Source organism: Phalacrocorax carbo, chromosome 17 (assembly GCF_963921805.1).
Source record: "Phalacrocorax carbo chromosome 17, bPhaCar2.1, whole genome shotgun sequence".
Lineage (NCBI taxonomy): Eukaryota > Metazoa > Chordata > Aves > Suliformes > Phalacrocoracidae > Phalacrocorax > Phalacrocorax carbo.
The window spans coordinates 10,307,537-10,332,795 of NC_087529.1; the positions used below are offsets into that span (position 1 = coordinate 10,307,537).

Below are 25,259 nucleotides of genomic sequence, written 5' to 3' on the forward strand. Positions count from 1 at the left end.
GGCTGCATTGGTGGCCCCTGGGATCCATACTGTCCTCTTCTCAGGAAAAGTGAGTATGATTATGTCCCCTCAGTGCTCTAGAGGGCTAGCCCAGCAAAGAATCAGTTCCGAACTGGAGCTGAAAAGCAGCTACTGAATAGAGTCAGGAAGAAAACCACCTAAAGCAGGGAGGAACAGGCACTGTGACCCTCCATGTTTCTCAGCCTCCGACTGGCACCATGCAGCAAACCAGACGACGCGCAGGTAGGTACATCCAGCGGGGTAAGGACCAGCCCTATGACTCCTGGTACGGCGTGTGCTATTTTATGAAACCTCCACTGTAACACCTCTTCCTTCCCCGTTCAGCAGTGACTATATTTAACTAGAAAGCAAAGAAAGTGTAGGCTGGCTGTGATGTACAGCCAAAGCAAAATTAACCTGCTCTTTAAATGTGCCTTATTTAAGCTTTCAGGGACAAAAGCCGTGACGCTGTGTCTGTAGAGGACTCAGCATCTTAAGCCCCTTAATATAAATTATTAAACAGCATTTGTGCCAGTAGTGACAATTCGGTGGCTGGGAATCAAAAGGTAAGTTCAAGAAATTTCTAGTGAAGGAAGAATGTACTTTGAGAACAGCATCTATTATTCCAAGAGCTGTTTGCTTTATTCCATTTGGGCGAAAGCTCAAATATGTCTGCGCTTTAGCTGTCAGTTAACTTGCTCTCCAGCACTGCCAATTACAAAGGGTTGTTTTCAGGCTCTGGCAGAGCAGCTGCAGAAAGTCTCAGCGGGGCAACTTAAGACACTACCAGGTCTTGCTGCTGAAACTCGTTACCCCTGTGCCTGAGTCAGAGAAGCAGAGGGTGTAACCAGCCACTGCTCCAGCGCAGGGGCCAGCCTTTAGACCAAAGCCGGCTTACGCTGCCAGTGAAGATCAGTTTGGCACTGGGACAGCTGTGGCGTGGGCAGCTGAATACTTGGGGTGGAAAACATCAACAGAACAGGGAGGGTGAAGTGCAGGCACCAGTAACTTGCACCTCTACCGTGCTCTGTTTGACTGCAATAATCAGAATGTACTTAATTATATTAAGATAGCTCTGCCTGGAGACACGTATCTCATGTCTGATATGGAGGTGGTAAAATTCAATTTATATTTGCTTTCACTCTGCATTTCACACTTTGTCGGTCATCTGCACTGCCAAGGTGCTTTCCAACACCAAAGAGACAGGAAAGCATGATGCAGTAGCTTTTTGGTACACTGAAAAGATAGTAAAATGACATTACCTAAGCTGGAGAGCGAGAACAGAAAAAGGAACTCAAATGCAGAGCGTCACAGCATTTGGTAAGTTTTTTAAAGAAATATAAAAAATAAATAGCTGCCCCATTAAGAAATGTGTAATATTTCTCCTGTTTGGTGAAAATGTCTTCCTTACATGTAGGACATCAACAGCACCCAGTAGAGGCACCTGCTCAGCGTACTTCAACTGTAACTTCATTAAATGCCTTATTTTGTGCAAAGGTTTTTCCTTCCTGGTCTCAGTGAAACCACCACTCACGACCAGTCTTGGAGTGCAATCACTAACACCAGGATTCAGTTTCTGTTTCTCCTGCTGTTAGGACATGGTGGCACTGACACAGGCAGTTTTGCTGACTGCACTAGACAGACCTTACTGCTCTGGACTGTCGCATTCCTCTCCTCTACCTCGGTTATACAGGTAAGAGTTCTTGGGTCAAAGTAAATTTTAAATCTTTATTGGTCTAAATAAAAAAAATTACAAAACATTTTTAGAATAGAACCTGGTTATTCGTCTGTGATTTAGCGAAACCAAGGGAAGAGGCTCATTGCATGCCGAATGCAGGACACACACAGAGCTGCTGACCTGGCGCACCAGGCTGTCACCTCCCAGAATGCCGGCTTCAGCTCCCTGCAATACTTAACTTGCTGCGGGGGCTGCGGTCTTCTGACACAGCCTGGCCAGCAGTCCAGCCATTTGTAAAAGCGAGTTCACACCTTCTGCTATCTTCATATGAGTGTACCCGATTTCCTGGTGATAAAGACATTGTAAAATCTTCCGTTTTGTTCCTCAGTCTATGTACAGTACGACTAATGACCAAATAGAACATATCCCTGACTGCTAACAGGCCAACTTCGAGTCACTCGAACTTCAGAGAAGTCTATCTTCTCAGGCAAACCAACGAGAATGCCTTTTTTTTTTTCCTTTAAAATCAAAGCCTGTATTTCCCCACTTCCTTTATAAGAAGCAAGGTGTGTACATTTGAGGACAGGTTTTAAATACGAAGATTGATTCCATTATACCAGTTTACCATTTGTCAAAGAGCTGTTAATATAATTTGATATTTTACTATCTGTTGGACTACAGTCAAGAATGCACTTGAAGGAAGTTCTCAGGGAGTTATTTGTGGCTTTGGTGTAAATAATAAATTCAGGCAGCATTACGTCTGTTATTCATTCTCGTTGATCACTAAAGTGACCTTTGGCACTTCCATTGGAGGTTAGGCTTTAAACTTCAAGTGACCATTCTTACTGACAAACTGACGACGCAGAGCGGGAAGGGGAGCAGCAATAAGAAGTTAAGAAATACTTTTTGCGCACTAATATATAGCAAATCTCAAAGAGAAAACCCTGAGGCTGCTCCTGTATTAGGGACCACAGCTTCTTCTTAAAAAGGCCCAAAAGACCCCACCAGGAACAAGGTCAGTACTAACCTTGATAAATTCCAGTTTCAGATATTCTGGCATTTGAAAGGTTTTACACACCCGGAAGATGTTGCCAATCACATCTTCTGGAGAGTATCCAAGTCGCCACAGGTGGGCAAGAATCTGTGCAGGCAAGAATAACCCCTCATTTATCTGCAAAACTTATCAGGTAAGTCGAGTATATTCACTTTTGGAAGAGCTGTATGTAATTACTGGAACTGTATGTATTATTTATATGATTTAACCTCAATTGTTTAGCAAGTAATTTCAGTACAACTTGGGTTTTTTTTGCTTTCTGGCTGATTCATCTGAACAGACCCCCACATAAGAAGGATTTAATTCATCAACTCATCTGCATGGTATTTCCTTTATCTTAAAAAACAACACACACTGTGAATTCTTCAAAACAAACAAGAATTCTGAGAGAAAATGTGTCCGTCTACGCAGACACAACACATGAAAACCAACCTTGTACGCTTCATCAATATTTGCATTTATGCAGTGTTGTATCATTTCTTTCACAAGCAGAGGATGAGGCTCATCACATACCTATATCAAAGGGAAATATTACACTTCAAAATATTAGAAGACTCTGCATTAAATCCCTGGTATTTTAACCAAGCTTCTATACAGTTGAAGTACTGAATCAGACACATTCTATAATACAGATTAAATTTTAAGTAATATGACTCTTCTGGTAACAGAGCTATCCTGCATGGCAGGCTCAACTGCATGAAATGAGAACCCCCAAGTAATAGATTAAATAGTTATCACTGTGAAATTTCCCAGCAGTTATGTGATTCATGTGCTTAGAGAGAGCTGGAAAGCCACAGGGTCTCAGACGTGCCATTAGGGACTGCGAACACTCTCTTTTTCAAAAGGCACTTGTGCTTTTTTACAGCCTAATGCTGTAATTGCTACATACGTAGTGCTGTCTGCAAACCAGCAAAGCGCTTTCAAGGCTTATATATCTGAGGGAAGTTCTCACACAGCTGTAGCGCTCAACTTCTAGCATCACTGTTTTATGTTATTACTAACCTTAAAGACATTTTCACTGTTTATAAAGCCAAATCCAGAATATGTGGACTGCAAGTTGTTTAATGCCTGTGAAAGAAAAAATAGGACTTTGTTTATTTTCTGAAATGCTCTACTTCTCACTCTCCCCCTCAGGATGAGATGCTTTTCAGAAAATGATGCCAAATAAGCAGTTCTCAATTAAGCAACGGAGTAAACCACAAATGTATGCAGACTTTGTTTCCTCCCACAAATTCTGTACCCTGCTCCCACCAATTCATTTTTAAGGATCAGATCCACTTTAAAACCTCACAAAACCAAATAGTTCAGTTACTCTTGTGCCACTGGTCTCGTCCCCTTTGCTTCACCTCTCCAAATATAAATCCTTGAGAGCCACAATTCAAAGGTTTTTTTGCTTTAAACAGAAGCCTTTGTTTCGTTGCCTTTCTTCTTTTACCTGTCTCATATCTCCTTGGGCTGTGAAGATAATGGCTTCTAGTCCATCATCTGTATATGGTACATTCTCTTTCTCAACAATCTTCAGTAGCCTTGCAAGGATTTGTGAATCTGTCAGCTTGGTGTAACGCAGCACTGCACACCGGGACTGAATAGGTTCTGAGGACAGAGATGTGTAATTAGCATTTCCCTCTTTTCTCAACAAAACCAAAAAACCACCCAACCCAAACCCCATTTGTTTTCATCTTGGAAGAAGCTATCGCAGCTTCTTACTCTTCTTTTGTCTTCTTTTAAGAAAAAAGAACATGTCAGCTCCAAACAGAATATAGCATCTCCTTAAGCATATACAATTGTTATGGTCCTTTACTTGAGCCCAAATGTGCTGCTTGAGTTCCCCCAGATATTTGCGAATATATATATGAAGCTCAGCTTCTGCTCAGCCGGTTTTCTGAATGTGTATGTTTATCATGCCATTTTAATGGCTAAACAAGAAAAGTCTAAACATCTACAGTGTGTTAGCCTATAGGCAAACTTAAAGATTATGTTTCAGAAAGGACAACAAAAGAGGTTCAATACCCAGTAAACAACACATCAAACACATTAAACTGTAGCAGAGTTGGATGGAGATTAAGCCCAAAGTATGAGAAATCTGCTTCTGCAGTCATGCACAGCACCATCCATCAAACACAGCTCTTCACAGGGATCACCAGCTACACAAATATACTCTTCTTTTATTAGCTGGATGTACGGGTGGTTTGATTTTGCAGAAGTACTGTGGTTTCTTGCAATAGGCAGGTCCAAGGTATTTCTGAAAACTGCCTTGGAAGTTAGCCAACAGTATGGAGACCATGACACAAAACCACCCAGGGAGTAGCAGCACTTTACCTATGATTTTGTCAGAGGCATTGCACGCAAGTGCGAAGCGCGTTGTTTTGGAATAAATTTCCATTGTTCTTCTCAATGCTTGCTGTGCTCCATCTGTCATGCTGGGGGAGAAAAGAGGACAGATTTTGCCCTTCACTGACTTATAGGTGAGCCTAATAACTATTTTTATACAAGCTTCAGAGTTTACAGATATTAAATAATGCTTTGTAAATTACTTGATATTCTGGCTTGGTAAAGTAAGCAGCTTTTTCTAGCCATGCGAACAAATCACCCCGCAGTGCAGGTAGAACCCGGGACCTCCATAAAAGTAACACACAAAAATATATCATTAATACTCTGAAGAATACTGCTAATACTACTACTATTTAAATGCAGATGGAGAACGCCCCATTTTCACGCAGTGAAACTGTCTATATAAGCCAGACTCTTTTCCAAGAGAAAAAGCCAGTAAGCTGGAAGATGCTGTTTCATACACAGCTAAATCACAAAGTGTTTCACCCCAATATTCGGTATCTCCTTCAAAGCAATGACCTCCGCTTGATATGAGTAATCTCATGAGAACACTGTTCAATGCATATTTATTTCCTAACAAATTATTTTTGATAGCCTGATAGAAACATCTACGACTGCCCAAGACAGCAACGCTGCACACAGCATAGATGCAACACATTTCACGTAGCGGCTGAGGTCAAGAAAAAAAACAACGTACCTGTCTGCTTCATCAAGGATGATTATTTTATGCCGACCTTTTGGAAGTGTGACCTTTTGCTGGGCAAACATTTTGATTTTGTTTCTCACAACATCAATGCCCCTGGAACAGTAATTCAAGTGATTCATAATCAGTTGGGTGAAATTACGTAGCAGATTTTATTCAGCAGCCACAGCGGCTGAAGCGCTCCCGAGCTCCCTGCTCTCCCGCTGTTTGTTCCTACTTCAGCCGTGCCAGTGTAACTGTGGTGAAACCATGCCATAAGCCACGCTGCCTTGATTCAGATTTAAACACCAATTATCCTCATTTTTAGAGGCCTTGAAAAAATAATTTAATGGTGTCAGTATATATATATCAGTAACCTTACAGTACTGCCACAAAATTACTTGTGTTTGGCAAAAGGTAGGGGTAGTAAATGAACACGGGCAGAAGCGTTTAATACTGCTTTGCTACTTCACCAGTACTTCACACAGCTACATCCACAGACCTAGGTATAACTCAGAAGAGTTTAAGAAAAACAGCTGGACGGACTGCACCATTTTAACACAGCATGGGTGCTTTCCTAGACACAGTCCCAACAAAGACTTACTTTTAAGAATAAAGGATTTTACTTTTTTGTTCGGTTTAGAAAACAAATGTTGTGGTCTAGCTCTTCTATAACTGATATTAACAAAGGCCGGTAAAATGTGTTGTACTCATAAACAACCCTCTAGGAAATGTCCTCAGAACACATCAGGACAGGTCTGCTACAGAATTTGGGAAGTATAATCAGCCCTTAGTGCCTGATCCTTGGGGCAGAGCCAGTATCCTCTGCATACCTAACATCCTTATCCATTTTAATCCCCAGCTGCCCTTATAGCCCTAATTTCTACCACTTCACTTTTTTTCCTAAGCACTGGAGAGTGTCATTACAAACAACTTGCTCACTTTTCATTCTTAGGAGGATCTTCAAGAATGCTGGAAGCTTAACTTTTTAAAGTAAATTCAAGAAAACAGTACCATTACGGATTCTGCGCTCCATCGGTTTCTATTTTTGTGCATGAAAGTATCTATCAAGTTTATAAACCATCCAGTAATAATATGTATGTTGATAGTTGGGTATTAAAGATTGCCTACCTTTTAGTTGGAAAAACTGCATTAAAATAAGTACTAGAAGCATTAATATAGCATTAAGTCTATCAAGCCAGCCTGAGTTGAACTAAATATAAAACGGGATACTTGCTTCTTCATTAAAAGTTTAATAAGGTTTGTTCATTCTCACCTGTCATTTGAGGCATTCAGCTCCAAAACAGCATCCTTTAATGCAGGACCAAGCAGAGCACGAGCCAAGCAGAGGATACTGGTGGTTTTACCTGTTCCTGGGGGACCCTAGGAATGCAACAATGCAGCAGTTGCTGGTAAAGTTAATGTCATTTTCTCAGCTGTACTCTCTGCAAAACTCCTCTGTCACGAAAAACAGCTGCGCAGAGGAACTGCAGAGAGAACATCAGACTGCAGGCTGCCCGAGGTCAGGATCCTGCCTCCAACAGAGGAGAGGAACGCTGCAGGGAGAAGCACAAGACGTGCTTCAATAGGCACCTGAGGGCCAAGTTAGTTTTTAACAGAAGGTTGTTCACTACGTGTGTATTCTGCCAAGAGCACTGCTCCATGACCATGCAGTCGACATCCCTCTTACTAATACATTCAGGCACAATGCAAATCTATACAGGGAAGCTATTACTGATAGATTTCAGAAGCCAGGACCACCACAGTAAAAATCAGTACAACACAGCAATACTTACAGCAATTATAATATTTGGTACATTCCCCTCTTTTGCAAAGACCTAAGAAAGAATAATAAAAAATTATATAAGAAAACAGTGGGAACAAATAGCTTTCACTTGTGTTCCATGTTAAGCATGTTAAGAAACAGAGCTAACCCATTCTTTTCTTCCCTCCTACTTTCATTTTTTTGGGCCTTGCTGCTTTCATTTTTTTTTTAATTCAACCATTAGAAGTCAGTCCTTAGAGTAGTATGGAAAAACTTGTAAGCACTTAATCCCACAGGTCTTTAGTACTCTTGCCTCTCCTTTGCATCCGTTACATGTTTGTTAGTATATGCCTCCTGTTAACAAATACTGTGTTTACAAACCAATTTGTCAAGGAAAATATTTTTCTTCCAGAAAAGCATTATATTTATGGTTTTTCCTATGATATTACATTTATTCATTGAAACAATATTATTATAACAGCTACAAATTTTCTAAGTTGTATCAAAACACAGCCAACTGAAACAATATCCCACTTCAAGAAGGTGAGAACACCACTCAAGCATGTCTTAAAACATGTGCTTTCTTAAGTGACTCAGAAAGGTTTTTCCACATACTCGAGTATGGATGTAAAAATACAAAAGTACTTTTACTGGTCAGTGGATCTATGCAGAACTATGGTTTTTACGCTAACCTGTGAAATGATAAAAGGGACAGCTACACACCTCCAACCTGCTCACAGTATCTTCATTTCCAACTATTTCACATAATTTCACGGGTCTGTATTTTTCCACCCTGTAAAAGTGAAACCGCACACGCTTCAGCACATCTAATAAAACTTTAATAGTGCTTTACACCGGCAGAAAAGGATTACGTTAAGATAACGCGGGACAAAGATGACTTGAGGTGTCTCTAGGGCAAATGCTACAGGGGCCCGCCCGACCGCCGAGCACAGCATTCCACAACAGCCATTCCTTGCTGGCTGTTTCACTTCGGTTAGTACAAAAAAGGAAAAGGGATAAAAACGTGCTCAGCTCGGACACGATTTTGGTGCCTCAGACTGGGATCAGGGCTAAGAGGAGATGCCGCCCTGTGCGCTCTCTCACGGCTAACACACGGCAGGAGTGGCTTTCTCTGGACTCGGTGGGGACTTCTTGCCCTCCACCCCAGGCTGCCGGTGCCCTCTCTCCATCTCCACGCCCACCCCAGAGGGCCCGAAGCGGAGGGAAGGCGGGAGCCCGAGGCCGGCCCCCACCACCACCGCCACCGCCTCAACAGAGGCTCCGCGCCGATACAGGCCCAAGGCCGCTGCGCGGGCCCCCGCCTTCCCGCCACAGGCACGCCCCGCCCTCCTCCCGCTCCATAGGCTGTGCCCCGCCAGGCCCCGCCCCCTCCCCGCTCTGCACCAATGACCGCGCGCCCTCGGCGCTGCCTCCCGCCCCTGGCTCCCTCCGGCGGCCGCCCGGCCGTCACTCGCGCCCCCTCCTCTCCGCTCCCGGCGCGCGCCCCCCCGCCCGCGCCGCCTCCGCCGCTCACCAGGGCAACTCGTAATGGCCGCCGGCGAGTCCGCGCTTCTCGCCCGCCGCGGGACCGGCCTTCTCGTCCTCCACGGCCTCCACCTCCATCTCCATCCCGCCGGCGGCTGGCACGGCCCGGCCCCTGCCGCCCCACCGCCTCCGTGAGGGGAGGGCCGCGATTCCGGGCCCGCCCCGCGGGGCGGACCTTCCCCACGCTCCCGGGGCGGCCTCCCCGCGGGTGGGCGCTCCGCAGCCGGCCCTGGCGGCTCCCACGGCCGTGCGGGGGCGCTGGGCGGAGGCGGCGGGCCCGGGCCCGGGCGGCTGGGCCTGGGGGTCGCTCACAGCCCGGCTGGCTGGGCTTCTGCTGCGTTGTTCTGGAGCCTGGCGGCTTTTCCTGCCCTACTGACAGGTTAAGTGTTAAGATAATTAATAAAAACAGTAATAGGTTTTCACTTCAGGAATCTAAACCTTTGTTTCTTCTTCTAGCTAGCTTTATCCCCCTATAAAATGAAAACAATAAAAGATATATTGCAAAATACTGTAAGTTATGTTACGATAGAGGAGTGCGGTTCTGGTGCTACCGTTAGAATTGGGGTGTTAGCGCTAGCTTTAAACCTCAGCTTTAAACCTGGGGCCTTGATACATCTTTAAGCTCTGCTTACGCTCCGCGTCATGACATTTGTGCTTGCTCAGTGAGCAGAGGATATGCCCTTCGCTTTGGGCTCTGATTCGTTGGGAAGCGTTTCTAATTTGAGATCGGCGTGGGGCAGGAACTTGGAACTGATTGTACTTGAAGCCCTGTGTGAGCAGTGATGCTCTTCTAAGGGAGTAACTTCCTATCACTTGCCACAACACTTGCGTTCCAGTGTTACTGTCAGTGCCTGTCACTTGGTGTTTTGAGGTTGGCACACGAATGTTTGCAGGTGAGAGCGTTGCCTTCAGCCTGTGGAACTGGTTTAGCTGGTGGCCTGACGGTGATGGAGTTTGCCGAGTTTCTTCTGAAACTCCGGAGGGTGAAGCTTCCGTTATGCAAAGTTTCATATCTGAGTTTTAATGTAGGCAAGGTGGTCAGTGCTGTAATCTTGTTTTGCCTTTTTTTTTTTTATTAATAGCTGTACATAGTTCCTAGTGGTTTTAAGATAAGTGTAATGTAAGGATTAAATTTTAAGTGGTCTGCAGCCTTTACATGGCTGGCTGAATGAACCGTGGATTAACTTTGCCTCCATCGGAGGTAAAGTAGAAAATTAAACAATTATGTGGCGTAGACAGTTGGCATTTTTTTCAGTACCCAGGCTGTTTGTAGCACACATACCAGATTAATACATTGGTCCTGTAATACCTCAGACTCACTCTTACTCTTGTCTTTGGATTTAACTTGCTGTGGCGCTCAGAAGAGCCCAGCACGAGCCAGTGAAAGACTGCAGCTGCATGCAGCACTGCTGGTCATAAAAGCCTGTCACTACAGCACACTGGGCATGCTTTGGTTTCTTGCCAAATTAAACAGTTGTTACGCTCTTAGGAAGTACCCGCCTCTAGATAAGATACGATTTTTCTGGCCAGCATTAATTCTCCCACTGTATGTGTAGGATTGCTGCTGATAAGCACCCAAAGGACAGTAAGAAAGGCTATTCATAAGACTTGTTGCGGAGAGCCTGATGACAGATTTTGTGTTACATTTCAGCAAACCAGTTGCAATGCATATTTCCCTGGAGCATCGTCTTCTAAAGTGCTGCAGCCGCTGCATAGGCAGTAACCCCTTGCATATCCACAGTGGTTCTGTAGTTTATCAAACACAGAACAAGTATTTGTTGAAGGTGCAAAAATATTGATAGGGATGTGTGGCAGGTGGATAGGCAGACCTGAGCCTGAATGAGTTTTAAAACCCATGGTCCCAAAATATGAACTGTTTTTATTGTCATCTGTCTGTTGAGATCACAGGATACATCCAGGATAAAATAAATTCCAAATTCAGTGCTGAAATGACAGAACTCTTTTGATGTGTCATCAACAGTGCCCCAATACACGTGCATGCAGTAGATGTACTGTATTATCATGAAAGGAGAATAACCCTGAATTTAAGATTATTCTTTCTGACCTGTCTCCCTCCCACCCCAAAAGATATTTAGAAAAAGCTTACTCAGTATTTGTAATTAGTATAGAGTACAGATAAAGGCTTTTTGCTAATGATTTAATTAGCAAGGGGAATGCTCCTCTTGGGTGTATTCAAATGGTATCTACTACTAGTAATGGAGATCACCATCGGAGAAATCAATAGCAATCTTGTGGCCATCCCAGGAGCAAGGATGTCCCAGCTGCAGGTTGTTGATGTAGGGAACAGGTCCTTTAAAGACCATATGGAGGCTCTTCTCAGACTGGCTCCAGTCAAGGGCTTATCCTTAGCCCCTATAGGGAAACTAAAGCCCAATGCAATGGGTTTCATCAGAGGGTTGGGTAAATGCAGAAGTTGTGGCGAAAGGATTGCTGTTTTGCATGCTATGGTTAGTGAAACCAAGGATAGCTTGTTTTGAGTTTGACCAAGAAAGTGAAATTAGTGGAGACATTAAAAGTGAAGCAGTAGTTGAAGCCAGCAAAGAGCAACAGTGATGAAATTATGATGGGGGATGTGAGGTATAAAATCCAGAAGGCAATAGAAATAAAGCATAAGAGAGGAAAATAACTTTAGGCATTCATTAGTGAGAAGTATGTATCTGTACTGCATATTCAGTACACATAAGGAATTGAAAATTTCGTATATATGGTGGTTGCGGGAGTGAGGGGAGAACTGCTTAGTGTTCAAGGTTGTTTTGCTTTTGGGTTAAATCTGAGTTCACCGTACCGTTATTGTTAGGGCTAACACTAATATACATTATCCAGCAGGTCTGACAGGCCAGGGGCTGAGACCTTAAATTACAGTGTTAAGAGAAGCGCAGAGTTCCTTCGGCTGTGCGTTCCCCGTCCCCACCAGCCCTGCAGTCGCTGTTAAACTGTCACCTCCTATTGCAGCGTGCTGTTGTTCAGCAGCCACAAGTAGGTCACGTAGCACAGATGGCCTTGCTGCCAGGGAAGTGCGGAGTCTGCAGTCCCCTTTGAGGCTATTTGCTCGCTCTCCCTTTCACACAGTTAGGTTGGAGACAGTGGAATGAATTCTGATGCTACCAGCCATTTTATCTTGTGTTCCCTGAGGCTGAAAGCATAAAGCGAAGCTGGTACAAATACCAGGAGTGAAAGTAATGATGGGGTGGTTAGAAGGGAGACTGCACGGTGCTTTATGAAATTGGGCATCACTGTACTAGAGAGTTTCATGGGCTTGACATGTCTGCACCCAGACCGACAGGGGCCCTGATTCCTGTAGAGCTGCCGTGCTTGAGCTCTGAGAGCAAAACCAGGGATGATGTTGTCAGTATATGCAATGTATTAATTTGTTTTTCTAGCACCACAGCGCCCTCCATTCCTCCTGTCTTTATCTACAGGCTGTCCCTGGGAGGTACAATTGTGCTGATCTGAGCTCATGTTAACGTTATGTCTGCCATTTAAAATTTCTTCTTAAATATAATGGCTGAGGTCACACATTCCACCAGCACGCTGCTGTCTCCTAGTTCATTTCCCCATCCACCGCCTGATCCTTCCCCTCTCGTTAACATCTCTAGTAGCCGCAGAGCAATGGCAGCTCACCAGAACAGTCCAGGAAAATACAGCACGATATCTGCCCACCCTGTTACCTGAGCACTTTTCTCTATGGCACCTCATTGCTTTTTACATTTTCATTAAGTACTTTTAAATGTTTGGGGTTTTTTTAATGCTGTCACACAAAATTACAAGCAGTATGCTGTCTTAGGCTGCAGTTAGGAAATTCATACTGCTAGAAGTGAGGCAAGTCACAGACCATGGTGATATGGAGTAGCGGGAACAATCAATATCAGCTTATTGCTACCCAGAGAGTCTAATGTTGTATATATTTACAATTCTTTTCTACAAGCACCTGAAAATACTTAAAAGAGTGGATTTAGATCACTGCAATTTTAAGCCATAGAAGCTTTATTATAATTTTTATGCATGTGTTGAGGAACAAATTATAATGTCCAGTGCTTTATACTAGGTTACAAGAAAAGGATTCAGGAGCAGGGACCTGCTAGTCCTACTCTCCTGCTCTTTGGATGCTTAAGACTAACAATGTAATTGAAATTTCCTTTCCTTTTTTTTTTTTTTCAGTCAATAATAGAGAACGATGAGTGTCCAGCACAAGACCAGGCATGTGGTTACAGCTTTAGTCAGTAGAGGGAGTATGGACACCTGTATTAAAAGGGTCACCTATGACAGCCAAAAGAAAAGACTTTCTCCTAGAATTCCTCTTTTGTCTGCAAAAAAAAGGTAAATTATTTAAGAATACATTTTCCTAGATGCCAAAATGCAGCTGTTGGCTACTAACGCTGTTGACAAAGCTGAAAGTGTGGGAGAGGGGAATGAGCCTTTGTGCTTGCTGTGCTTCTCTCCTTGCGCAGTCACCCCATGAGCACTCGGCCACTTGCACCTGCAGCTCGGGGCTGGCTGGAGCAGTATCTTTTCTCCTCCATGTCAGGTTCTCGTGTCACCATTACTGACAGTAGCCAGGTTCTGTCTGCACAAACCACTGCCTCTGGGGAGGGCACAGACTCCCCCTTGTCCCCAAGGAAGCTGAGAAAGCGGTTGTGTGCATGAATTCTGTTGCCAAATGTAGATGTTGCAAAGAGCATCCTGCAGCAGTGAGTGCCTTGCTGGGACTCCCTTGCATAAGAGGAAGGATCTTGATGAAGAAGAAAGAACCTTATGGCTCTGTGAGCCTTCTGCTTGAAGACTCAGCCCTGAGCTGGTGCAAAACCAGAGGAGTGATTTGAGGGCCGTGTCAGCTAAGCTCTGGTGAATGGCACCACCCAATAGTTTGAAATGGAGGTAGGCAGTTGGGGTTCATCCATTCTTTTACCAGTGTGCCACTTAGTTTGTGTTTTCAAACATAACTCTTGGTCTCTGTGGCCTCCATTTCCCATGATAATGGGAATGTGGACTGGCTTGATTGATGTTCATCAGAAACTTCAAAAGAAATTTGCAATGAAGTTGATGCAAAGTGGATTTTATATTTTTGATAGTTGCAGTATTACTTGACTTTTGGTCAGACGCAGTGCAGCCACGATATATCACGATACTTCTGTTTAGTGCCATCAGCATGTGTACTTTCTGGTGTTTGTTCCATATGTCAGCAGTGTGGTAATATTCTCCACTGACTGCCCCTAACTGGGACTGCATGACTTTATGCAATCCATTTCAGCTGTATCTAGTCTCTTAAATGCTGGCCAAAACTTGATCAGAGGCCTTGTTTGATTGAATGTAACAAAATAAATCTTAGAGTAACATTCATTTGCACTCATTTCCCATATGTAAAAGATGAAAATGCAATAATGTTGTTTATCAGGAGCCCAGGAATTACCAGGCTGTAGCACTCTGGATTCCTTCAAGGCTGCAGAGCATGGATTTAGAAATATCAGAAGGAAGAGCTCCAATATTCCAAGCCAGGAAGTTCCTAAAGCATAAAAGAGGAATTTAGCAAACAGTTAAGGTAAGGGTTAAGTCTGGCTTGGCTGTAGAGTTCTTATGATAGAGGAAGTGAAAAAAATCTGACAAAAATAAAAATGTGGTCGTTATCTTCAGACCTTTGTGTGTATGGGTGAATTTTACTCCAAATATTTGTTGTGGTCGTGGCTAGATACGCAAGGACAATTAGGACTTGTATTCTTAAGATTTGTTTTAGTGGCTGCATATCAGTTTGGATTTAAATGATGATTTGGTATATTTTATTAAGTCTAGAGTATAACGCCAAAATATGCACTCAGACTTCAATTGTCCCAAGAGAAAATGGCTTGTGAACCTTTCCTTAGTCTGGGAGAACATGAAAGGAACCAGTCCTGCATTACTGGGTGAAGGTGTATTCTGTTTTGTGGGGTTAAAGTCTAGTGAAACCCAGGCGCTGCACTAGCTGGCACTGTACAGTTAGAGTTGGCCACAGACCAGCATGGTGCCAGCTCAGCCCTAGAGCTCCAGGCAGCATCTTTCAAATGAGATGTGACAGGACACTCCTGCAGAGGTAAACCTTGGGATATTAACCCTGCAATCCAGGCCCCATTCCACCTAGGCTAACTCCCTAAATGTAGGGCTGCCTCCCTAAATTTCCCTTGCCTTAATTATGCTCAGTACATCCTCCAATTAAAGACATCTTTTGTTCATTGTAGTGTTACAGTATTGAAGTTAACACAGAAGTCTGAGAAACGGGGGTGAGGAAAAAAAAAGTTTCTCTTTCCTGCATTAGTCACCTGGGTTTTGCCCTTTCCAAGTGAACAAATCCTATCGGAGCGTGCCTTACTGAGTAAGTCAGGTTGGAATATCTCCTAGTGACTTCCTTGAAAATACCTGATTTCCCTGCAGCCAGGCCGCTCTTTTTCTACTGACCCGTCGTATGGTGGTGGTCCTCCAAAACGCGAATGCAACAGGAATGGGCAGCAAGTTCCAATGTTGAGAGAGCTCTGTTTAAGCAGCAGAGTAATTTGTCGCTTCATTGATACTGCATTTAAGCACTATGTAAGAACAGGGCATTTTAAACAAAATGAGGCAGTTTGCCTCTCTTGTCTAGTATCCTGTAAATCTTGCTTTAATGGTGTGTTGAAGTAACAGAGTTAATCTAATCCATTAAAATTAAACATTAGCTTATATATCCCTTCTTTTGTAGTCTTTTTACCTGCATTTCCTCAAAGCAGCTTTAACTGTAGCAGGAAGGGAAAATTCTTGTATCAGTCTCCTTTGTTTCATGCATCCAAGAGCCCTTCGGTTGCGTGGAAGCTGTGCTTCCTTGGTTGTTTGTATAGCTTTCACAGTGAAAGTCACAGGATAAACAGTTTCTGTCAAAATTGGCTTGGAGAAGCCTGAAACCACTTCATACGTGTGGTTTGTTCATTATATTTTTGTTTGGTAAATGGACAGGTTGTCTTTAGGATATATGCAGATACTTAAAGATACGCTTATACATTTGCAGGTTCAGTGTCAGGTTTTATAAGATGCTTTTGGGCTCACTGGATAAGTGTAAGACAACGATAATTGCTATCAGTCTTACAGAGGCCGGATAGATGCCACCATACGGTATACCTAGCATACACATTTGTGATGTGAGGATTTTGCTCACCTTTTATTTAAATGTTTTTCTTAATAGCTTGATTTTCAGTAAAGCTTTTAAAGAGCTTTGAATTTTAAAATGTCTGTTTAAATTGGCTTCTGGTTAGAACACTTCAACTATTTATTCTGAGAGCTTTTAAAGTGGGTTGGTTTTTATTTTTGTAATCTCTGTTGTAGGTATTTGTGGCTAAGATTTATTGAGGGGGAACTGGGGTGACACATTGGTAAGGGAGAAACTGTCAGTAACTGAAGAGCAGTGTCCTGGCTCTGAAGGCTTAGGTTTCTGATACCAGCTCAGAATTTGCCTGCCTGAACTTCAGTTTCCAGTGGCCTTTGTGCATTTGCATGCTGGAGGCAGCTGGATGCATTTGTGGGATTTTCAAAATAAGCTAACTAATGAGAAATGAGTGTAGTCTTAGTCCTCTGGCAGCGCAGGAGAAAACTCCCACAGACTTGAGTAAAACCAGGATTTAATTTAGGGGTGGTCTTTAGGGGGTTTTGTTGTTTTTAAAATTTCTTTCTACAACAGTAATCTTAGGTGATGCTTGCACTGTTAGAGAATTATTTCTCCCTCCCCTCACCCCCCATACCATAAAAGCACCTTAAATATTAATTTATTTTTTTATCTAATCCCACCACATGCCATTATTAATCCATATGTTTTACCGCCACCCAGGAAAGCTTTGCATATAAAATGTTGACATTATTAAATGAATGTTGGCTGCTGCATCCCAGGGAGCATTTTTCTGCCTTTCCTGATGTGTGGGGTTTTTTATTGTCTCATTTTTTCCCTTCCTTTCATTCTGATCGCCCTGCTATGACTTCTTTCTTATTTGCTCAGCCCTGCAGGGGAGTTATTCTGAGGGCTAATATTCATTAGACGGTAATTAAAACAATGAAGGATGGATGTTAATGTAAAATGCTACATTTCTGTTTTAATTTTCAAGAAATAAATCTTCCCCTGCATGTATCCTCTTTTAGGAATCTGCCAGAAAGTAATAGGTAGCTTCTTTCTTTCCCTGCAGATTCCAGAAATTAGGCTTCTCTGAAAGGTCTTTTTATGGTGTCCTGTGCAAAGTAACTAGAGTTCAGAAACAGTCAGCCCTGCTGGTAAGGCTTGTCAAATAGGCCCAGCCAGTGCTGTGTGTTAGGTTTGAGCTGCAAGGGGACCGATGGTTGCTCCTCTGCACGCAATTAGAGCTTATGGGACACTCCTGTGCCTCCAGTTAGTGGCTGACAAATGACATCTGCAGCTTCACGCTGGTCTTCTCAGGAAAGCGAAGGACTGCAGAAGATTGCTTTCTTTACTGATATTAAGGGTGGTCTTTGTATGTGGGGGCACAAGGAAATGGAAGAGGGCTGTCTGGCTGTGTGGGGAGAGAAGATCTCTCTTCTCAGGAAGGTGCTTATTCTGAGCTCAGGTGTGCTCCGATTCTGAAGGCACATGCAAAACAGCTTTCAGAGTGATGTGGTTTTAGGACATGAGAGGAGTGTGGCAAGGTGGGGAGAGAGGTTACCTGGAGAACTCAAAGCAACAGCTTATGCATATGGCGGGGGTAACTATCAGCCTCTCCAAACCAGAGCTTGGAGGGATCCCATCCTGGTATGTATCCACACTGACCGTGCAGCATGTGTTCCCCCTGCGATGCAGTGGCTCCCTGCAGGATCCCCACTACAGGACACCAGCCCAGTTTGTTCCCTGCCTCACCGGGTCACCACACAGGAGATTCAGGGTGCAGTTTGCCCTTTGTGATCCCCTTCCCACCATCGCGGGAAGGCTGCGAAGGGAGCTTCCATCCTCCACCCCCGCCTCTCCTTCTTGATGTCCTGGACGCTTGCCAGCTTGCGACCGAGTACCCCCAAGAAATATTTACTTCCTGTTTTTTTGCTTAGACCTCCAGAGGCCTCGTTTTTCATGAATAAAATATGAGCTGTTCTCCTGGAGCCATGAAGGGAGGAAACCACTGCCAGCTGGTGTGGCCACTGCTTTTTATTGCTGTGGTTGCTGATCCCTCCGCCCTTGCAGGCCGGGAGACCAGAGAAGAGAGGAAACGGCTCCAGGGTTTAGTCTAGTGACTGTTTCCAGTGTGGACTGTGCTGTCTGGAGCCAATCCTGAGGAGCAGCTCGCTTTGTGATACCTTGTTTCAAGCAGTTTGTAACTGAGGAAGTTAAATGTTTCAGTTTGAACTGAAATTTTCCATTATTTATGTTTTGCTCAGAGCACATCACTGGCTAATGTTCAGTTTTCAGTCTGTTGTAACCAGAGGATATTTCCCTGGTGTTCCCCCCACCCCTTTTTTTATATTTGCCCAGGTGAATGTAGAGTTGTACAATCACTTGCCCCAGCTGAATTGCATGATGATTTTTCCATCTTTTTCCAGTTTTTTTAAGATTATTTTTCATTAGCTTTGCTTTTCTGCTTTTCTTGCAGCTCCTCTTGTCTTGGCATCTTGTTCAGATTTAATAGACATGATATGCAAATAATAATGTTAAATAATAGCATTTACCCTTTTGGTGACTGTACTTGTGCTCCCATACTTTGAAGTCAGAACTTCATGGACGAGTTGAAAGGGTGTCGAATGCCACTCTCTTACCCGTATGAGTAAACAGCAATGTGTCGTCTTACCCACAGAAGTATTTAGTATGTTCTTCCTGGGCTTTGGGAACTATTATCTCCCTAAACATTATTTGTCCTGGAGACTTCCAGACTGCTAAGCAAAGCTTTTCATGCAGGTATTGCTTTTGACTATTAGACTGGTACCAGAGTTGAGAACAGAGACTGATGCCTACACCACTACTGTTTCCCTCTCTTGATAGTTCTCTTGACATAGTTCCTGAATTCAGTACTTCTATCAGCTGAGAGCAGGCCAGTTTGCTAGATATCAGTATATTTTTATAATAGTTTCCAAGCCTACTCTGGGATTTAGCTTTCCAATTCTGCATGTATCTTGCTAGTAATATTTTGATAGAATCTTTAACTGAATGGCTAAAAACTTCATTCATCTGGGCAGCTCACCTGCTGGAAAAAAGGTGCTGCCGATGTACAGGTGGGGGAACTGAAATAGGAAAGTTTGAAATGTCTTGCCGAAGAAGAGAGAGTTTTGGCCTAGAATGTGGCCTTTGTCCACTATGTTGAGTACAATTGACTCTTCCTTTAAGTACTTACACAATTACATTTGTGCAGGTTTTATGCATGTTAATAAACACGTATATGATTCTATGACTCTAAACACGAGTATTTACATGTTTGTACGTGCAGGACATTTGTGTATCACACTATATAGGTTTACTTGGTTAAATACAAATTGACCGGTAGCTTAGGAAAAGGTCTTAGATGTTGAAAAATACTACTTTTAACCCCTAAACATGAAACATAGATTCCCCCACCTCTACAATGGTTATTTGGTGATTATTTAGTTATTTCATCCAGTTCTCTGAGTACTAAAATGAAATAGATGCAGTTGTTTTAGTGATTTGTTCAGTCTTTCAGTTGTCGTTAATGTAAGATACCGTTTACTGATGCACTATAGGAGGATTCTTAATTGGGTAAGTTGCTTCCCAAGCAGATAGGGCTACATAAGCTGAGTGTGCCTAAGTCCTCTGTGACTGTACTGTTCTTCAGAGACAACCTTCTTTGTCTGATCAGTGAATTCCTAGTTAACAACCTTCTGAAATGCATGCTGACATCAGGTGACAGAGGTGCTGAAAGGCCAGAAAATCTTACATACTGTCATTAGGGTGAATGTGAGCTGGGCTTGAGCTGTTGGCTTTCTCTGCCTGTCAGGAGTTCATCTCCTGTAGATAGATGATACGGTAATACAAATGCCACCTGCACCGAATTACTTCGGCTTAGGAGGTGTCTTGGAGCCGGATAGAGAAAGACAGAGCTGCACACACAATCTTTGTTGTAAAGTGGATATATGAATGGAGCAGCTCATGAACAGGTTTGACTGTACGGTTTATCAGTCAGCCGCTTCACTGGGCTTAGCTGTTAGTGGATGTGAAGGTTTGACACAATAAAACCAGAATACAGCAAAATGCCCTTTATGAACACCCCTTGTTTCAGCGCATTGTAATATACAGGACTGCGCTTAGTATATCTCATCTCAGAATGGAAATATTATTATTACTTATTGAAAATAACCTGTCGCTAAACCACGACACACATGGAGTGAAAGCTGTACAGATGAACTAGACACACCTCATCTGGCAGGACTGTAGGTTATAAAGCACTTTATTAGAACTGGGATTTTATGGAAACGAATGATTGAAAAGACATCTCAGCTGCCAGAAATAGTCTTTATTCCCCCAGTACAATCGTCAGAGTAACCTTGAGCAAGTCATTTGACTTCCTTATGCAGCTGGAAAACAGGGTAAAAGGCATGAATATAATTGGAAAATCAAATGCTGCAACAAAGTGGATCTTTCTTGAAGAAATAAAGGGTTTACAAGCTAAAAGCTTAGTACTGTATCTAATGGCATCCCATCGCACCTGTGTTCTGCTGCCTCAAACCAATATAGCGCAGGGAAAGGCCTGATCCCGATAGGGGGCTGCGCACCTGCAAGCCACAAAACAACAGTGCACACTTGGTATGGAGTTGACTTTCAGGATGTGTATAATCTAATTAATTTCATGGGGGTTGCTCCTAGACATGAAGTTAAACCTGCACTTACGATTTCTGCTGAACTGGGGCCTGGGTTCCCTACTGGAATCAGCAGACTGGGAGCATGACGTGCTTCCCAGCACCGGGTGCTTGGATGCCATTTCATTGCAATGGGTGACAAAAACATCTTTCTCGCTGATATAATCATACAGCCTGCTGTAGGGCAGAGGGTTGTGGAGGTTGAAAATGATTGCAAATAATCATCTGCTTCAGAGATCAGAGACTGGCTTCCCACAGAGCTGGGTGGCAGCACATCCTGGCTAAGTCCGTGGCTTTGGCAGTCTGCAGACACAGTTCCTGTGAAAACAAATGCCAAAATTATTGTGGGGCAGGTCTTGTTTTGTGTTGGGGATGACACCCGCCTCCTTCAGGCCTGTGCTGGTACAAAAGAAGTATTTCCCCCTTCTGTCTGCTTCTGTGGTACAGGCTTACGATAATTTTTATGCACTCCACACCTCTCAGAACGATACCGTCTCAATGCAGCAATGATGGAATTAATCCAACAATGTTCTAGTTTCTTTTCATCTGCTGCCTAGATTGACCTGCTTATGTACTTCTAGATATACCAGGTACACAAACTGATCCTTAAATATCGCAATATGGGTTTTTTTGCAATGTAGGGATAGGGGGAGTGAAACTGCCCTGCAAGTTTGAAGTGCTGTTTACAGGTGTTAACATCTAATATCCTCTTTATTTTCTGTGGAAATATCTGCATTACAAATCTACTCAGCTGTTCTTCCCCGGATCAGTCATGTCAGCCCTGTGAAGGTGGATCAGCATGAGCTGGGGACCACAAGTGGGGAAATTGTCCAACTTCAGCTCCTTGGCTGTTGCGACCTGAAGGTCACTGCAGTATGTCATTCTCAAGGCAATTTTCTCTGGAACTGCAATATGGTCATGGCTTTGTTTTATGGCCTTGATGTCACAAATTATTAATAATCTCTTAAAACAAGACCACTTGCAAAAAAAAAAAAAAAACCAACAAAAAAAAAACCCTGATGAGATTTGATCATTTGTTAGGTTTTTTGGTCAGTATTTATAGTCTGCTTAAAAATCATAGCTTTTGGTGTGATACATAGGTACGGATGTGAGTGGGTGGGTTTCTCTGCCATACTTGCCAGTATACAAAAGGAAATGAATTTTCAGTCTGTTGGGAGGGCAGCTGTTTCCAAGATATTTTAAGCCCAATCTGCAAATATCTTCATCTCTTTTCTTTAGCTATACATACAATTTGCATGTTAGATGGGTGTGACATGGCTTAATTCATATTTTTAAATGTTTTTCACAAAAAACCCCTATTAATGTCTTATTTCCTTTCTTCAATAAATAGATAGTAATCTGCTATTTCTGTTCTTTTGCCACATGCATTCTTAGACATATTGCAGAGACTATAAAGTGAAAGGTACAGGCGAATTATCTACTGGAACAGACCAGATGCCTGTTGAAGTGAATATCCCCTCTGAGAAGCTGGCTTATCACAGGCTCCAAGGAGAGAAAGGCAGACCTTAAGCATGATACCAACCAATTACAGAATCTGTCCAGAGAAGTTTATTTTTCATCAAGAGTTAAGGTTTGTCTCATAGTTTTTTACCCTAATTGGAATTAACCTAGCTACCACTGCAATATAATTACCTTAATTACCTTTACTATATTCTGGCACTGAGTTCCACAGGTTAATTTATGTTAATTGTATTTTTCTACTTGTTAACTTTATTTTTGTTGCCACCCTCCTCAGATTCTGTTTCTTCTAAAGAGGGTAAGAGAAAACACAGTTTACCTCCTTTACTTTTTTCTTTTGTATCTTCACAGCTGAGCAGTTGGCATTTTCCACCAGCCAAACACAAGACATGTAGAGTGCATTTGCATTGTCTGAAGGTAGGACTGCCATGCACACTGGTGTGACTGAGCCCCGATATTTGCAGCGAGGGGCATGTAGAGCAGTCTTGTCAGGAATATTGGGCATAATTACTGCATCCCCTGTTTCTAAACGTGGTTCTTGTGTGTCTGCATGCTTTTATTATGTAATGGAGCGTGTTCTTTATGGGCGCTGTGTGGACTGTCGGGTTAGTGGCTGTAGTGCACCCTGAAGATCAGGGCTAGTTGTCAGTTTTGACAGGACTGAGAAGGACTAAGCATTTGCATCATTCATTGAGCTTGTCTGTGTGTATTTAGGACTGAGACAAATATTAGAGTAGGCAACATAAGCTATTTTAATGTGTACCTTCCACATTTAGTCTGGTCAACTCAAAGCACTTCACAGATCAGGTCAGTATCATTGTTCCTCTTTCACTGTTAGTAAAAACAGTTGTTGAGATGGAGGGAGTTTCCGTTTTACACCAGCAGTAAAAACAGAAACTAGATTAGAGTCCAATTGTCATGTGTCCATGCACAGTGCTCTATAGAAAGCCACACTGGCAGCATTCTCACGGTGATTATTCCTTATTGAAACATATCATATAATTTAGGTAGTGCAATTAATAAAACTAAATTGGCAGGAAATTGAAGAAGTGTGTGCAAGTTCCTGGATCTGGGTTATATCATGACATTTGGCAGACAGAATCCACATTACAAAGGATTTTCTGTAATAAATATTCTAAAATGAAAATGAACACCTGGCAAAGGATCAGGCTTTCTCAGCCTTTCTATGTGTGTTTTAGGAAGACTGGGATCTTTGGGAGTCGTGACTGCCCTTTCTGCCTGGCAGTCACTCCAGCAGTATCCATTTGGTGGCTGAGGACATCTGGGGCATCTTGCTCCTCTGCTGTCACATGACATGTTATTTCTGCGTAAAGAAATAATCTCCTTTATAGAAAGATATCACACTGATTCTTTAAACTTTTTAATGTCATACTGAAAAATGACAGCTGGGATGGTTGAATGGGTTGATGGTGGAAACGTACTGTTGTGGGAAAACTGAAATTCTAACATATGGTAGATAGTTCCCCTCTACCAGAATAGCATGCTTCTGTTGCATGGACATTTCTGTGGAAAGAGAACAAAAGGCAGTTTAACTATCATCCGGCGCTTTCCCAGAGACAGGTTAGCAGCCCATTCCCCTCCATCGATGCTGAAACAAGATGTGCTGTGGGTTTTGAGTGACGTATTTATGTTATGCTCATTACTGTGGTATTTAAATATAGGTCAGCCAGGGTCTTTGGTTGAAACTTCTCCTTAATTAAAAACATACATAAGTTTGCAGGAAGTAGAGGGCAGCTAGTTGTACTGTGGATGGTCTCCTACCTTTTGCGTGTTCTTTCGGCCTTACACAGAGAGCTGCTAATATTCCACACCTCAGTATGGAAGCAGACCTCTAGCAGATCTCATTAATGTAGGCCTATGTCTCACCCAGCAGGCAAAGCTGGCTGGGAACAACTAGCTCATTGGCTGCTTTAATGGCTGGAAATTAGTGGACTGAAGGTGATCCTGCACGGGACTCAGTCATGTAAATTACTTTATGCTTCAATTTTCTCATCTGCAGCTTGTTATGAAGATTGTTTCATGTGTGCTTTGGGATCTTTTGGGAAAGTGTGCCCTATGTTAAATTACAGTGTCAGTGCCTTTTTGGGGCCAGCCCTGCTTTGCTGGAGAATGAAAGGCTAGGAACCCAAAGTGGCAGGACTGGATGTTTCAGTGGTCAGTGCCCACAGTCAGGCCAGCTGACCACACCAGCTCTGTGCATTGCCTGCCAGAGACATTTGAAAAGTCTGGCTTCTCTCTAAATTTTCAAAATTGGAGTTTGTTTCCCCCCTCTTCCCCAATAAACACAGCTTTGGTTGTAGGTGCTGAAATCTTTTTTCAAGTTCTAGGCACAGAGAGGAAGCTTTTTCATCCTGGCTCCCATCCCTTATCTTTGATCTTCTAACACACTCCAGTTTGTGCAAAGGAAACGGGACTCTCTTGCCTCTCACAGGCACTGTGCATTCTGTAGCTCTGGTAGAAAACATCTGGTGCTTCTGTTTGGTCTGAAATAGTACTTGTGTCAGGGCCCAAAGAACAGGGAAATAGACTGCTTTTTTACATAAAGTACAGGCTGGCTTCAATTTGTTACAGACCCTGTTCAGCCAGGACAGAAAAAACCATAAATCTTCACACCCCTGACAACAATGAGGAAAGTCTGGTGGCACGCACTTGGAGCAGCAGCAGAAGAGGGGAGTCATTTTTTGACATACAATGAAAAACGGTAAGCAAGTCAGAAGTGATTTTGATTGGCAATGCAAAGAGACAGAGCTTGGATGGTTTGCAAATGGCTGGGCCTGGTACACCGGATGCTTTGACAACTGGAAAAACGCAGAGTTGTCCCATAATATCCCATTATGAGTGAAGTATAACGTGATAATGCCCAGAGTCTAGCCACCTAGGTTCTGCACCCAGCTGTGCT

The 25,259-nt window shown here is 43.1% G+C and overlaps 1 protein-coding gene and 1 long non-coding RNA gene across 2 annotated transcripts; one reads left to right on the forward strand and one right to left on the reverse strand.

Annotated features, from left to right (window-relative positions):
- Positions 1-1,714: 1,714 nt before the first annotated feature.
- RFC2 (replication factor C subunit 2) lies at positions 1,715-9,206 on the reverse strand. Its single transcript, XM_064467843.1, has 11 exons — positions 9,045-9,206; positions 8,234-8,303; positions 7,542-7,583; positions 7,022-7,128; positions 5,761-5,862; positions 5,052-5,152; positions 4,168-4,325; positions 3,735-3,800; positions 3,165-3,245; positions 2,706-2,819; positions 1,715-2,023 (listed from the first exon to the last, which is right to left on the reverse strand). The coding sequence occupies exons 1-11, from the start codon at positions 9,137-9,139 to the stop codon at positions 1,913-1,915; spliced, it is 1,047 nt and encodes a 348-aa protein (XP_064323913.1). The 5' UTR covers positions 9,140-9,206; the 3' UTR covers positions 1,715-1,912.
- Positions 9,207-15,053: 5,847 nt separating this feature from the next.
- On the forward strand, positions 15,054-24,600 carry LOC135316110 (uncharacterized). Its single transcript, XR_010375558.1, has 4 exons — positions 15,054-15,137; positions 22,256-22,451; positions 22,691-22,756; positions 23,539-24,600. It is a non-coding gene; the product is annotated as an uncharacterized LOC135316110 (long non-coding RNA).
- The last annotated feature ends 659 nt before the right edge of the window (positions 24,601-25,259 follow it).

Bases quoted from the DNA above. Each gene is read 5' to 3' on its own strand.
- RFC2 (XM_064467843.1), bottom strand. From the start codon at position 9,139: ATGGAGATGGAGGTGGAGGCCGTGGAGGACGAGAAGGCCGGTCCCGCG. The intron at 7,129-7,541 runs GTAAGTATTGCT...TTGCATTCCTAG, and splicing joins TACCAAATATTATAATTGCT to GGTCCCCCAGGAACAGGTAA. The intron at 5,153-5,760 runs GTACGTTGTTTT...TTTCTCCCCCAG, and splicing joins ATCCTTGATGAAGCAGACAG to CATGACAGATGGAGCACAGC.